General features: G+C 48.3%; 1 protein-coding gene across 1 annotated transcript in view; it reads right to left on the reverse strand.

Moving 5' to 3' along the window:
* Positions 1-6,675: 6,675 nt before the first annotated feature.
* Positions 6,676-14,988, reverse strand: part of LOC115315663 — a 33,735-nt gene continuing 25,422 nt past the window's right edge. The window contains exons 11-14 of the mRNA XM_040207098.3: positions 13,122-13,346; positions 10,759-10,897; positions 9,815-9,879; positions 6,676-8,224 (exon numbers count right to left, since the gene is read on the reverse strand). Coding sequence (XP_040063032.2) covers positions 6,896-8,224; positions 9,815-9,879; positions 10,759-10,897; positions 13,122-13,346 — 1,758 coding nt within the window. The 3' untranslated portion in view covers positions 6,676-6,895. The remainder of the gene's footprint in view (positions 8,225-9,814; positions 9,880-10,758; positions 10,898-13,121; positions 13,347-14,988) is intronic.

The following is a 14,988-nucleotide window of genomic DNA, read 5'->3' on the forward strand; positions in this document are numbered from 1 at the left end:
ACAATTCGGGAAAAATAGGTCCCGCGAACAATTCCGGTAAAATGTAAACACATTGGAATCTATATTGAGATCCCACCGCGTCGCGAAAATTAGAGCCCGCGGATTATTCCAAAACTGCAGCTTTGACCTAAATCGCGAAATATGAGTTGTTTACAGTATTAAAATATGTTCTGCTAGTGAAGTGCAGAATGACCACATGCGCATAAGGCATCCCAGCATACTTCAGTTGAGTGAACGAATTTCACTTGAGTGGTGAGCTTTTCTCTGATTACCTTATCTCCAAATAGCTTTTCTTCGTTGAGCTTTTCTCTGCTTCCCGAGGTGCCTGGAATGTCCATGAATTGGTGGTGGTGAGAGGGCAAGGCAAAATGCATGAGTATATTATGGGGTGTAGGCTGGATTTCTCACCCCCTGACTTTGTGCCGCTGTCACTGACAGCAAACACGGCCAGCACGTGCTAGCCAGTAGTACATCGGAATAGAGACGCTGTTGGTTTGCATGGTTTTAGTTTCCTCCTGTGTCTTGTCAAGATCGTCTCACTATATCTGAAAGAAATTGGTCCCAAATAAAGTTTTCAAGGGAAAGGAGGGCTGGGGAGGAGGAAGCAGACGAAATGTTGACGGGACGCTAAAGACAGCAGGAGGTTTCCTCGATCCTCTTCAGCATTCAGTCTGCTTCCTCCTCCCCAGCTTTCCCCTCCGTGTGCCCTAAAAAAGACGCGAGGTCGAGCGTTTCAGTTAAGATTCTACAGCATACAGTATATGTACTCCTGAATTTATATTTCTCAAAAAGAACAAGCAGAAATGGCGAAACGACCTTATGTGCAAGCCGCACGTTCCCTGCGTCGTTTAATTCGTTTTAAAATTCCTTTTCGTGATTTTTTTAACAAGATATTGGTATGTTCGATGTGAGGCTGCTCCTTTGAACACATAGACCAAAAAATGAGCGCCGAAAACACACACGTGATTTCGGCGCTCATACGACCGAGAGACAAGACCGGTTTTTAAGCCTCTTGCGACGAGAACCAGCTTCGCTGCAGCGCATTCGGTCCTAAGACGTCGCAAGATACGATACTCGGTTAAAGATACGATACTCACTGCGCAACCAATGCGCGATAAGGTTTCGGTTAGCTCTTTGTGGTCAGGTGACTACAGGCATCCGTGTTTTGTGAATCGGCCTCGCGCAACCGCAGCATGCTTTTTCGACATACATGATACGAGTAAGAAAAAGGCTTAGCTCCTATGGAAACGCAGCGACCCCACCGGTCTCAAACAACACGGCGCCGTTTCGCACGGGAGACAAGAGATGGCGCAACGAACGCCGCCAACGAACGAGCATACCGGCACCGAGAGCCGGCCTCTTTAGCAGACGATCTTTTCGACTCAAAAGCGGCGTGCGTTCTGCAGGCGGTGACAGTCGCGGAAACAAAGACAGGCGCGGTAACAACAAGGAACTGCAGCTGCTTGTCTGCTAATAAAGACGCCGGCTCTCGGCGTCATATGCTCGTTCGTTGGCGGCAGTTGGCGTCGCGACCGCTTGCGTATCTCTTGTCTCCCGTGCGAAACGGCGCCGTGCTGTTTGCAGACCGGTGGCGTCGCTGCGTTTCCATAGGAGTTAAGCCTGTTTCTTTACTTTTTCTACAGGTAAGTTCGCTCTTTGCAAATTTTACAAAACAAAATGCACTATCTGTGGGCAACCTGCACAAAGTCGTAGCGCGATAGATTAAAAAACCGAATTTTGCGGTCGATTTAAGTCTTGAATCACCCTGTAGATTGCCTCAGTTGTGGAGTTCCCGCGGAAGGAGGTACCTAGAGTTCCTGTATATGCCACTATACAGGAACTCTAGAGGTCCCCCCCCCCCTCCTCACTCACTTCAATCCGCCTGCCGCAGCCGTCGTTCGAAGCGCCATCTAGATTTTCCTTTCATAACTGCGTTCCTCAGAGCTAGAGCAGCTAGAGTTCCTGTGGAAACAGACGCGGAAAACACGTGGAAAACAGACGCGCAACTCTGGCTTCCTACGGGAGCCAGAGTTGCGCGTCTGTTTTCCACGTGCCGCCGCGCCGCTATTCGCCGAGATCCGATCACGTGATGAGCCGGATCGAGTGCCCAGCAGGAAAGTAGACGTTGCGTGCGCTCTGCCGAACGGTTCCCCTGCTTTTGAGTGCGCCGCGCGCCTCAAACGCGCGGCGCCGCTATTCGCTGAATTCAGTCACGTGAAGAGCTGGATCAACATGCCATGCAGGAAAGACGGCGCCTCGGGGATGAGCGCGCATCTCTGGCTCCCGTAGGAAGCCCCTTACCAGGAACTGTACAAAGAACCAATGGCGTCTGAAATCTAGCTCTGTGCTGCGTTGTGCCGCCATGATGTTCCCAAGGGCTGCACGTGCCTCGTGCATCGACGTACCTTACGCTACTTTTGAAACATGAAGCTTTACGCCAGGCGAGTCATGGTGAGAGGGGGGGGGGGGGGGGGGGGGGTGTACTGCTTGTGTATGCAGCGGCTATGAGCAGTTTCATAACTGAGCTAATCTAATAACGTTGGTGCAAGCCTACCTAATGTCACATTCGCCTGGGGCTCACCGCACCGCACCGCGCTGCACCGACGGACGTGTCACATTCCCCTGGTCGTGTCGGAAGGAGACCATGCAGGTCCTCGCACTGCGACCTTGAGTAAACGCTCTCCTCTTCTTTCGGCACCTCCTCTCTCTCTCTCTCTTGCCTCGTCGTCGGTCTTCTTTCCTCGTCTCGCGAAACGTGGCGGCCCGCAACTCGAGAGAGCATGATGTCGGCGCTGCTATCTTCTTTCGCTCAAGCCCTCTGCTCTGGCTACGATTCCAGCAGTGACGACGGGCGTCGGTTTTTCCCTTTTCGGGAAGTGTGTGCGTGCGGTGCTGCGTTGCGTCGGCCACCGAGCAACCAGTCCACCACGCCGGGCACGTGAAGCTTTCGTCGTTCGTCGTATTCAAGACGTCGGTGAGCCTTCGGTCTTCGTTTGAACGTTTTCCTGGACTTTGGGTCCCGCAGTGGGGACTTTCCTTTGTAGGAACTTTCGTCTTTTTTGCACCGGCGAACTTGTTTCGCGTTGTGTCGGGAATTGAGTGCTGTCTTGTTTTTTTTTCGCGGCCCCGCTGCCCTAAGGTTCGCGAGTGTGTTGTTGGAGTAACGCGTGTTTGCATTTCGTTCTGATGGTTTTGTCGTGTTGTCGCCGTGCGCGGCTTTTTATCGCCTAATTAAATTTCTTGTTTTTCTTTTAACCCCTGCGTGCCCTCACCTCTGTTGATTTTCACACCGGACGTGGGCCTATCGCTTGTCACCAGTGCGACAATGAAATCGCATATGTGTAAACGCTCTGTTTCATAGTCCATGTGTTTTTGTTTTTACATTGGCGGGCGAAGCTTCGGTGTAACAAGTACATACTTTACCCATCCAATTGAAAGACAATTTGTTACTTTCATTCCTCGCTAGATGGCGCGAGCCGCCGCCCCACTCTTGCGGATATTTTTTTAGCGTCCACCCGTTCATGATTTGCCCTTGTGGTGACCTCACCGAGCGCGACGCACGGCGGGATGCTTCGCGTTCGCCTGGTAGTGCGTCATTGGGACCGGACATTTCATCGAACGCCGTTTTTGTCGAACGCCGTTTCATCGAAGCCGTTTCATCGAATGCCGTTTCATCGAACGCCGTTTCATCGAACACCGTTTCATCGAAGCCGTTTCATCGAATGCCGCCTTATCGAACGCCGTCTTATCGAACGCCAGGGTGGCATTCCCGCTTCCTAAAGCTGATCGGAGGTGCCCATTCCGGTTTCTGGAAGTTTTTGACTTGCATCGCCACAGAACGTCAACTGACGGAAGACAAGCTGGACGCGATGCTGAGTTCCCAAGAGCCTCTTCGCCAGATGATGACCATAGCGGCAAGAAATGAGAAGGTCCGCCTTTTTTATGAGAACCGACGGAGCATGGCTGTGGGGAACGTTTTGAGAGCAATTGCTCATCATTTGAAACTGTGAATGGCTGTCGCACGAACACATGAACCCCCGAAAGTTTTCAAATGAAATTTGAAGTGTCGTACATACTTTTGACTTCATTGAGTCCTAAAAAAAAAAAAAAAAAAAAAATTCGTTGTAGTTTTTTTAAATAGCACCTCAGCTTTAGGCACTGCAAGCTTCGGGCAGTAAAAAAGTATCAATAGAAAGACATGAGAGGCTAGGAGGCTCACATGGCTGAAGTTGTTGCGCCTGCGCAAAACCTAAGTCGCCTTCTGGCCTCCATGAGTTGGAGAGCGCTCTTACCGGGAGTGCGACTTTTTATTTATTTGTTAAAATTCCCTCAAGGCCCATCGGGTAATACAGAGGGGGTGAACAGATAAGCGGAATGTGCGGAACAAACATAAAGATCGGTACAAATATCATTATGGGTTACTTGCATCAAAATAAACTGTAACAGCTACAAGTTTGGACATTAAAAAACCTGACGATGAAATGGGGGAATGACACGAAAATGCACCCGATCCGTGCATAAAAGAGCATCTTTCACGCTTTTTATTTAAAATACATTCGATGAAACGGCCGTCAGCGATTCGATGAAACGGCGTTCGATGAAACGGCGTTCGATGAAACGTCCATTTTTTCGATGAACGGCGTTCGACGAAACGGCGTTCGATGAAATGTCCGGGAACCGTGCGTCATTTGGTGCACCTACACAGTGGCGTGGCCTTGTGTAGCGCATGCTCAGAACGAGCTCGCATTAATAGGTTGCTAAGACCGCCAATCTTGGTGTGCAATGCACGTGGCAGAAGGACTGTGGAAGCTCGCCATCAGCACGCGCCCAGCAGTAGCGCACACAGCTATGGCCGCCAGTGAATACTCCTTATTGGTAGGGCTCCTTGTTTTCGGATAAATCTGAAAAATACCCGCCGGTAAAATTTTTGTCAATTCGGATTTATCCGATAAACTCCGAATTGTTATGTGCCCCATGGCACCCCCCCCCCCCCTTCCTTTTTTTTTTTTTTCCACAACAAAAAAAAAAAAAAAAAAAAAGTTTTTTTTTTTTTTTTGTACAGTTTGAGCAGCGCAGGATCAATGGTTCTGGGAAAAAAACACCATAATTATCTTTCAAGCATCGGACCGTTGTCAAAAGGGGGGTCTTACGGCTTGTCTCGTCAAGGCTGGTTCAGGGAAACAGGTCATCGTACCATTCGTGTCACGACTAAAGCCACTCTTTTGGCTTCCAGTTTAGGCCATGGGATTTGGGTTTTAAAGAAAGGAGAGGGTATGTTTCTGGGGGTAACAGTGAAAACTATGGATCATAGAGATTGTGTAAAATAGGGAAGAGGGGCAGTTGAAACTTCTCTATTACATCCTTAAGCACTCCACCTCGCGCGGCCGCGGGATAGATCGATGGGATGACTACGAGCTTCCTTGCGGCTGCCTCCGGCAATTTATTGATTTTAAGGTATCGACGTTTATGGAAGCCACACTTTTGTGCGACTTTTGTCGTGGGACAAATTAGTATTGCCAATGACACCAACGCCAAATTCAACTGAAGAAATCTTAATTGATACAAGCGCGTTTTATTTCTTATCTGGCATACGTTTACATCCGGTTATTATTTATTATTTTTAATAAGAAACACTGCGAAATTAATCTCCGAATTTCGAAGAATTGGGGATTTACGAAAAATAAACTCCGATAAACACCGAATTTTCGCTAAAAATAAACTCCGAAAAACACCCTCCGAATTTCACGAAAAATAAACTCCGAAAACACGGAGCCCTACTTATTGGGAGCGCAGCGCACGATAAGTTTGTAAAGCTTGCGATAGATACGGGCGCGAGCACTTGTTCCTTTTTCGTTCACTCTCGTCCCCAGCCGTCTAATAGGCGTATCCGGAATGGGCGACAAAAAGATAAACTACTTCATTCTGTAAATAGAAAAAAAACAAAAAATAGAGCAGGCAAAACAAGATTGTGTGACGGTTACCCGTGGTGACGGCAAAAGCAGTGTTTTTGCCCATAGTGGAAGTGACGAAACTCAAGATGGCGGCGCCCTTGTGAAGCCCTCCATTTTTTCCCCTTGGCAGAGTCAAGGCGGGAGTGGAGGCGAACCCCTCCTCGCCTCGTCTCGCCTCCTTTTCGGCGTTCGCTCTGCTAAGTAGAAAGGGTGAATATTTCGCGGGTGGAGCTTGTCCAGGGTTTGGCATGAGCTATCATGCAGACAGAGCATTTTGCAGAAATGTCCTCTGGGCACTCGAACCTACCAAACCTCAAACGCTTGTTTTGGAAATTCCGAGCTTTCATGCGGACAAAGCCTTTGTATAGAGATACCCTCTCGAACCTTTGCCTTTGGTAGCGCTTGACACAGGATCACCTGCCCCGCCCGTTAGCACGCACTACATATAAAAATGTATCCGCATACCCCAGATAATTGAACAAGAGATGAATGACGGCATGAAATAAGAATGACAACGCACTAAAAGTTAAAAGGGCCACCTTTTGGTGTTTCTTGGAACGTGTATGTTTCAAACCGGTATTTCCGATCTTTAGAACAGACGTCCGTCTGGCAGGCAAATACCTTCGAAAGGAACTCCCATCGTGCGCAAGCCGGCCTTGAAAATCCTTGGTGGGCACTCAGCGAAAAAAAAAAAGAAAAAAAAGGCAGAAACGCAGATTGGTACTTAGAGTTGAAACACGTTTTATTTATGCTGGCTTTGCAGAATTTGCGCAATGCTTTATGTTGTCGGGGTGGACTAGAGACAGCAAAATGAAAATGGCCAATGGAAGGATGCTGTGCACCATGAGGGACAAGCGCGCGTGGTCAGCGAATGCGCAAGCAATGGCGTTGCTCACCGGCGAGCTTTTTATTCGGTTATTGTGGGACATCCGGAAGGCGGTCCCTCATGACTTGGTTGCAAAAAGAGGCAGCCACTTGCTCCTGCCAAGCGACCGGGCTCGTGTCTCTGGCGACGAGGGCGACGATGGTGATCTGGGACTTGTGGACGGCAGCACGGCGACAGAGGTCATGGGGTCATCGACGGCTACGACAGGCAGCGTCTGCCGGCAGAGCTGTCCGACGGCCGAATAATCTTTTTTCTTGCCTCTGCGTAGCCTCAGTGACAGGAAGCCCTTTTCAGCGCATTCTTGCTTAGACTTGCGCCGTTTGCTGTCCAGGTCTTCCTCCTCCTTGAAGCCAGCCCCGACAGGAGCAGGCGGTCTAGCTGGACAGTCATCGGTGTGAGCTGCTGGTGGACGATCCGGAGAAATGCTGAGCACCGCAGTGGGGTTCTCTCCAGAGACGAACGCTTCCTTGGCGCGATGCAATGCCTCGAACCTCTGTAGGGTCGCCGGGCGCGGCGTCACTGAGAGTGGAATGTAAGCGAAATACTTCGCGGGGCCCGGAGTCTCCGTCGTCGGACTCGTGGGCTCGTCGACCGCCCTGTCCAGTTTCCTAGGGCAGAAATAGTGGCTCGAGGAGTCCCTGAGAACGGCTGATATAGCTTCTGAAGCAGTCGTCCACGGAGGAGGAGGCTCCGTCGTGGCATAGCGATCTTTCTTTAGTCTTCTCGACGTCCTGGACCTGATGACGGGGCTAGACCTCTTCGCCAAGAGTTCGGACACTCCTGAGTCAGCTGGTGCCTCATCATCATCGTTGGGAGTCTGCGTGCTGCAACCCGTCGCCGAGGGTTCAGTACTGGGCGGTTCCGTATCTCCACTTTCGGAGGTCTTGGAAGACGTCACCTCCAACAAAGCTCTTCGCTTGGCCATTTCGCTGTGGACTCGCGTCCTGTCCGCCTGCGCCGTGGCATCGTTGTACAACTCTTGTCGTGCTCGCGAGTAGACCATTTCGAGGCTAGAAGCCGAAGAAGGTGCGTTGAACACGTCGTCTTCGTACTCGACGTAGCAGCTCTTGTCCCGATCGGGGCCTTCGGCCTTCGAGGCCCTTGCCCAGCTAACTCTGGTAAACGCATCGTCCTCTAAGTAGGAACTGTCAGAAGAGGTGGACATGGCGTCCCTGGTTCGCGCCCAACTCTTGCGCGGAAGGCGCACGGCGAAAGACACGTGCTCACTGTCGTTGATGCTGGAGCTTTCGCTGCCGTCGTGACCCGATGCCAAGCCTAGGGCCTCTGGCGCCGATCTGCGGGAGGGACTCTCCGAAGACGATGCCAGCGAGCGTCGAGCGTCTCCGCAGCTCTGCCTGGGTTCTTCAGCCCCGCCAGCGTCTGGAGACTGTAAAGAATAAAGTCGTATGCGATTGGAAATGTGCTTGATGACCCTTTCCCAGATGACGGGAAAAACGCCGAGTTTTAAAAACATATTGAAGGCATGGCGATGCCTGGACGTATAAGGGAGGGAATTGAGAGTAAAGGAGTCGTTGCAAATTAAGGGGGCGCCTTCAGAAAAGCAAGGGGGGGGGGGGGGGGGGGTGTACAACCTTTCTAGGGGGTGTGTAGGGAGATCACTGACAAGCACCAAAATGGCACGCCCACAACAATGTCGGGGAACAGAGTGCCGATGCTCGAAGCGCAGCTCATTTAGTGGCTCTAGGTGACACGTTAAGAATTACGTAGGAGTTCTGCTTCCAGCACGAGCTTTCTACCTTTGATAACACTTCGTCGCACGCGCATTCAAATCCTGGCGGAAGGCAACGGGCACGTGCTGTATACGGAGCTTCTACTGAATTCTTAGCCCGTCACAAACTACATGTGTGCTTTCAGAACCACTGAATGCTATTTTCGATATGCAATTTGCTTAGGTAACTGCCGAATTAAACAGTTAAACACAGAATTATTAACATAGCTTGGCATTACGGAACAGTTTCTGGTAATTCATATACCGACGCGAACATCACGGCTGAACTAGAGGGCCCTGTTCTTTAAGCTCATACATAATTGTTATTTCTCGAATTTGGAATGGAATAGCGATCGAAGTGCTCCTCAAGAATACCATTAGTTATTTGTTTAATGTCTGGAAAAGCGATCAAATAAGCTGCCTGATTACTCGGAGACCAAAGTAACATAGCAATGAAAAATGAATTTTAAATTGCTCAGAAATAATCGGGTATATTAGTGGTGCACTTCACATAAAACTGCTGTTGATGGACATGTCTATTTGGTTGCTCGTGGCAATCGGCAATTTCGAGCACGTGTTTTCGAACCTGCTTTCGTGGCTTGCACAGATCTGCGGGCGCTGCGAACATTTGAGGCGGTCGTGCGTACTGAAGAAAGAACGAGTGGTTTTGACAGTTTTGTATCCTTGTTATTGACGTCGTCGATTTCGCAGGAGTCGCTCTGAGGTCAGACTTATGCGCCCTCGCAGTAAAGTCGTTTCGGTGTTCCACCGAATGGGCACCTTTTCAGATGTCATGATTGAAGAATAAGCTTGCTGCACCTCAATACAACGAGGGCAAGCACGTTGTCCCAAAGTTCTGGACAACGTTTCACCGGGACGCAAGCTGTTCTGAAGGTAACCGGGGCTGCAGTGCCGCTCAGAAGAGATGGAAGATTGGTTACCAGTGCGCTCGCGCAGCACCCTCCTGACACCTGTCTGCTGCCCGGCAATGGCAGCGTGCAACAATATGAAGTTGAAGCCGCAGAATGGTTTAAACTGACTCATACGAAGCAAGAACACCTCCGTGACGTGGCGTTAGGAGCCTTCGGGAGTCCAAACTCCAGTGGTATTCTTCCATCCTATCGGAGCTGTACTGCAGTCTGCGTTGGTTCCGCGACTTCACCCAAGGAATACTCTCTTCTTTCGTCGAAATTTTCTGGCCATCGCACACATGCAAGGTCGTACACCCTGCTTTGTAAGACGACCCACCTCGGTCATGGAGTCTGCAGCCGAGCTCCGACGAATGACGCCTTCCCCGGTGTCCGTTCCTGTTCCTGCACAGACAACATCCCGCTTATGCGACACAGGTCCGAAATGTCCAGTACGCATAGTGTTACTGTTCTCCCTGGAACTCCACCCACGGCACGATGCCTCGCCAGTGTCACGTGTTGATACCACAAGTCCATGCGCGAAAAGCACACCGCGTCGCTTTTCTATGGGTGACATACTTGGAAGATATTCGAGCAGCGTCCGAATTGAAGATTAAACCAGACAATTTGAAGTATAACAACCTGCCCCTATCCACTCGTGACTCTAGCTCAAACTCGAATTAGAACACGCGGTATTTCCAAACATGCGTTGCAGTCATCCGTGTTGGACGTATTCATAACGTTAATGCTCGTTACGAAGATGAATTCAATGTTCTTCGTTACTATTGCTCAAATGAGAATAGATGTGTAGTCTATATAGTCTCTCTATATGAGAAGCTTCGAGGGCTGTGGCTGTCCCCTCATGGCGCACGATGGTATCAAACCAAAGTAATTCGACGGGCACATTGAATGTCTATACCCGTTTTCAAATCAAGAACCGCAGTAAAAAAAAGTCAAGCTCCTCGCGGTGCATAAACAATTTCCACTTTTACGCTGAGTGGAAAATCGTAGATTATGTGTTATATTATCAAGACGAACACGTTTCAAACGCTACAAGCACCGCTTCTTCCTGCGACAACCAAATCTTGTAAGAGCTACTTCGCCCGGCGTATGAACTATGCGCAAAACTTGCCTTTTTTTTTTCTTGAGGTGAAAACGAGTATGGTAAAGGTTTTGCGCTAGACTATTTAGTGTGCATTCCGCATAATGTTGTTTTCATCTGAACTAGTCGGACTTCGCTCACCACACCCAGCTTCACAAAACATGTTCCGGGGCATTGCTTACCGTCGAACGCGAACAGTCGGAGCAGTTCCGTCCGGAGGCTATGCACTGTCTCAATGAGCTGAGCTGACTGGCTGTGGGAAGACGGGGACGAGGCCGGCGCATCTCGCGTCTCCTTGGCGGAGACTATCCGGTCTTGAGGCTGAGCGAGAAATAAGGCGAGACTTAGCCTCTATTGTCAGTGGCAAAGTGTGGCGATTTGAGAACATGATACATCGCTTTGCACTCTTAAAAAAAAGCCCGTGCGTCTGCTTTCCCACACAACACTCAGAGAGCCAATCACCACAACTTACGGAGGCAGCTCAGCGAATGACAGTGCCGAAACATGTGTTTAGACCAAAAAACACAGTCTGAGTTGTGACATTAAGCAATGCAAAACGTCACGCTTGCATTGCTTAATGTCACAACTCAGTCAGCGTCGTTTGGTCTGAACGTATGTTTCGGAATCCTCATTCGCTGAGCTTCCTCCGTAAGTTGCGGTGATTGGCTCTCGGAGTGTTGTGCATGGAAGTAGACGCATAGATTTTTTTGAGTGTGATTACTGTTCTTCTGGAAAGCTCGTTCGACATTGTATGTTTAAAATGCAGGAAGGTTTTAATGCCTCAAAATGACTACGCGACTGCTTACGTAAGCTGTGAATTGGCATGAGCTAAGCTATAATGAACATGTCTTTCCTACTGTAAAAAAAAAAAAAAAAAAAAAAGGAACTTTAGCATTTTAAGAAATCCCTGCGCGTCTAATTACCTTCGAAACACTCGAAGAGCACATCTTTGCGATTTACGAAATCAGTTCAGCGACGGCTAGGGCGGAACATCCGTTTAGACCTATAAATGAAGTCTGCGCTGTAGCACTGCGCAATTTAAAACGTCATGCCTGCATTGCGTAATGCCAGAACGCAGACTTAATTTTGAGTTCTAAACAGATGCTCCGCCTTATCATTTGCTAAGCTGATTACGTAGATATCAGTAATTGGCTCTTCGAGTGTTTGGCGAGTAAGTAGACGCGCAGGCATTTCTTAGAGTGTGGGTATTTGATTTATGAAGTCAGGAACCTGCAACGTAGTCACTGCATCTTAGTTGGAATTACTCCGCATAACAAATTACTTTGTATATTCGAGCGGGTTAGCTGAGAATAGTACAGGTACTGCAATATCAAGATTATCATGCCATACTAGATACAATAAATGCCGTACCAAAAATATGGCTTTGCAGATAGCTACACTGTTTTTCTCGAACTTTTAATAGTGCTGATAAAAGAGAAATATATATATATATTTTAATATGGTTTCATTAATATATTCAATGGCCTGCTTACTTCTGAACGGCTTTGCAAGAAACCATATATATATATATATATTAATCTTGATTCGTCTTATTAAGCGGGTTTCCAGCACATTTTATAAAAAAAAGGTCAAGTAACTTTTTAGCAATTATGATGCGATACGTTTTTCTTCCATTAATTAAAAAGGGCCCATTTCTATCCAGCTTGTTTTTATAGAAAACTTCCTAATGCAGTATTTTTAATGAATGCTAGATATTCACTCAAAATTATAAAATAAATAATTTTGCCATATTTTTAAACCGTGTTTTCTTTTTCTATTCTTAGTTTAAATGAAGCAGAATAGACACCTTTTAACAGTCACATGCCGACTGTTAAAAGGTCGGAACCATTGCACAACGGCGGAAAAGCCGACACCGCGGAACGTGCAAGTCATTACATAAGATGGTAATAAAATGGAATCGGCAGCGTTTCTAGGCTGTTTTTCACAGTACGTCAGAGCGTAGCTAATGCTTGGAGCTGACGAGCTAACAAACCATCTCCGAAAGCGCAGCGTCACTGCGGTCATAACTTTTTTTTAGGTTGAGTTATTGCCTTCTAATCCAAACAAACGCGGAAAATGAGCCGTGCTGTTGAAACTTTAGTTTGAATGCATATGTTTTGCGTCTCGGCAACTGCCCATGTATTTCACAGCTTGCAACAAAGGGAAGATTTTGGAAAGAAGTTCAAAACTTATAAAATTCGAAAAATTGAAGAAAAGCAGAATCAAACAATACAACGTTTTCAGTTTGTTTTAATTCCGCATCTGCAACCAAACATTGCACCGCCTAATGTAAAAAAGAGGCCATCAAAATTACTGCCTTCCAAACATTGGACAGTGCAACGTGCCAACGACATCCGAGCGGAGCGGACCGGGGCGGAGCGGAGCGGAGTGGAGCGGACCGGAGTGGACCGGAACGCAAAAAGGGTGGTCTTTTCAGCACGCATTAAGGCTTCGCTGACACACCTTCTTTAAAGACGAACTTTCGGGAACATATTTCCTCGGTTTCTTTCAGATTTCGCCCTGTACACCGCGTTATTTAGTGTACCAGTATTTCGCCATGTCTTCCACCGTTCGAACACGGAGTGGGCCGCCTGTTTGCGAAGATGATGAGACCGTCGCTGGAGGATCGCATCGTCCTGGAGAAACGCCGAGATGCACCTGGACCCGTGGTCCCGTAACCCTCGGCGGTGAGGTCCCGTAACAGGATTTCACCGCGGAGCTGGCACACCTGCCGGGCGCGTTCTGCCACAGTCGCCTCCAGTTGGTGGACCTGCAAGAGCACAAAACGAACCCTCGTTATGGACTCTTTACAAATGTGCGCTCCAAGCATAGTAGCCTGCCGTAACATTAATCGGAAGACCATATTTCGGGCGTGCACCCCGAGCACGTATTGGACACGAGGATTGCGTCAGCGTTCAGACACGATTTGTGCTGGAAGCGGAGCCCCAAAACATGGCGGATACCAGTGTTGCTTGACCGTGTTTCGTAAAGGAAGTCCATTGAGCACTGCAGCGTACACGCATTGGTGTATAAACTCGTATGTTGTCGTATAAACGCAATGAACCGGTGCGGCAGGGGCGTATTTATGGGTTAGGCCAGGGAGGGGCGGTCAAGATATTGCCCAGGTCTCTTTTGTTGACTTAATATTTGCTGTTACCAAAATCTAAACTTTTGGCTTGTGTATATCATTCATTTTATGAAAACAATGCTGACCTTAAAAAGCTTAAGAAGGGGAGCGAGGGCACAGAGGTATACATGGTGTAGTGTTTACGTGTATGTGTCAGAACTTTCCGGTCCCGGGCGTTAGAGATGAACGTCGATCAGTTTGCTTCCGTCATTCCTTAGAGTTAAGCGCCCGTTTCCGGCTTGAGCGGCGTCGCCGTCGGCGTAACCGCGTGCTGCATTATGGGACGCTTCCTATAATGACGTCACGTGTGACGTCATTATAGGAAGCAAGTGACGTAGGACGTCACGTGACGTCACACGCATGTAACATTGCCAATTTAGTGGAGAAATTTTTCCGCTAAATTTGGCGGAAAAATATTCCCGCTAAATTTACCCCCGTGATGTCACGTGTGACGACAGGTATCACTTCGCGCGTGACGTCACATGTGATGTCACGAGGGTAAAATTTTTCCCGATAAATTTAGCGGGGAAGGAAGAGGGGCATACCCTCCCCTCCGTACCCTCTCCTCCTCCTCAAGAGCTGCGGTCTAATTCGGGGTTACAGAAAATTGGAAACGTCTTTAATTTTTTGGACATACTATAAACTGTCACCAGACAGGTCTTTTTGTTACATTTTTTTATTTCTTGTGATTAAATAAATATCTAAACACGGTATTTTATTGTTTAAGGTTTTTTTTCTTTTTTTCTCTCCACTTTTAGCTATTTGAATCGTTACGCTTTAATTAAGGCGGCTTATCCCGAGATGTTCGGGAGTTTTCGTACTACAGTCACTGACAGCTATAGATACGCCAGGCCATGGCGAGTCGGGAGCATCTTATTGTGGTTCCATAGCCCTACAGTCAATCAGACTGCGGTAATTGCCGATGGGAACGGCGAAGGGCCAATCAGGAAGCAAGAGGCGTGAACATGATATGCCATGCCCTGCGTTTCTTAGGCTATCGGTGACTGTAGTAGATTGTTCTTGCGCTCCGATAAGGATACCTGGTGATGGTATACGATGCATGGGAGACGTGCCGGTGTATCAAATATCGTCATCGGAATGTAAAAAAAAAAACAAAAAAAAACGATTTACTCAAACTCCCTTTTAAGACGTTCGAAGCGCGCAAATCGAATACTGTTCATCATCGCCTGTCGTGCCCCCAACTTCCAAGTACACTCATTAACTCCTCTCTCCACCCCTTTCTTTCGTTACACACAATATAATGACGTGTTGGTTTTACGCATTA

Source organism: Ixodes scapularis, unplaced genomic scaffold, assembly GCF_016920785.2.
Source record: "Ixodes scapularis isolate PalLabHiFi unplaced genomic scaffold, ASM1692078v2 PGA_scaffold3__209_contigs__length_174095766, whole genome shotgun sequence".
NCBI lineage: Eukaryota > Metazoa > Arthropoda > Arachnida > Ixodida > Ixodidae > Ixodes > Ixodes scapularis.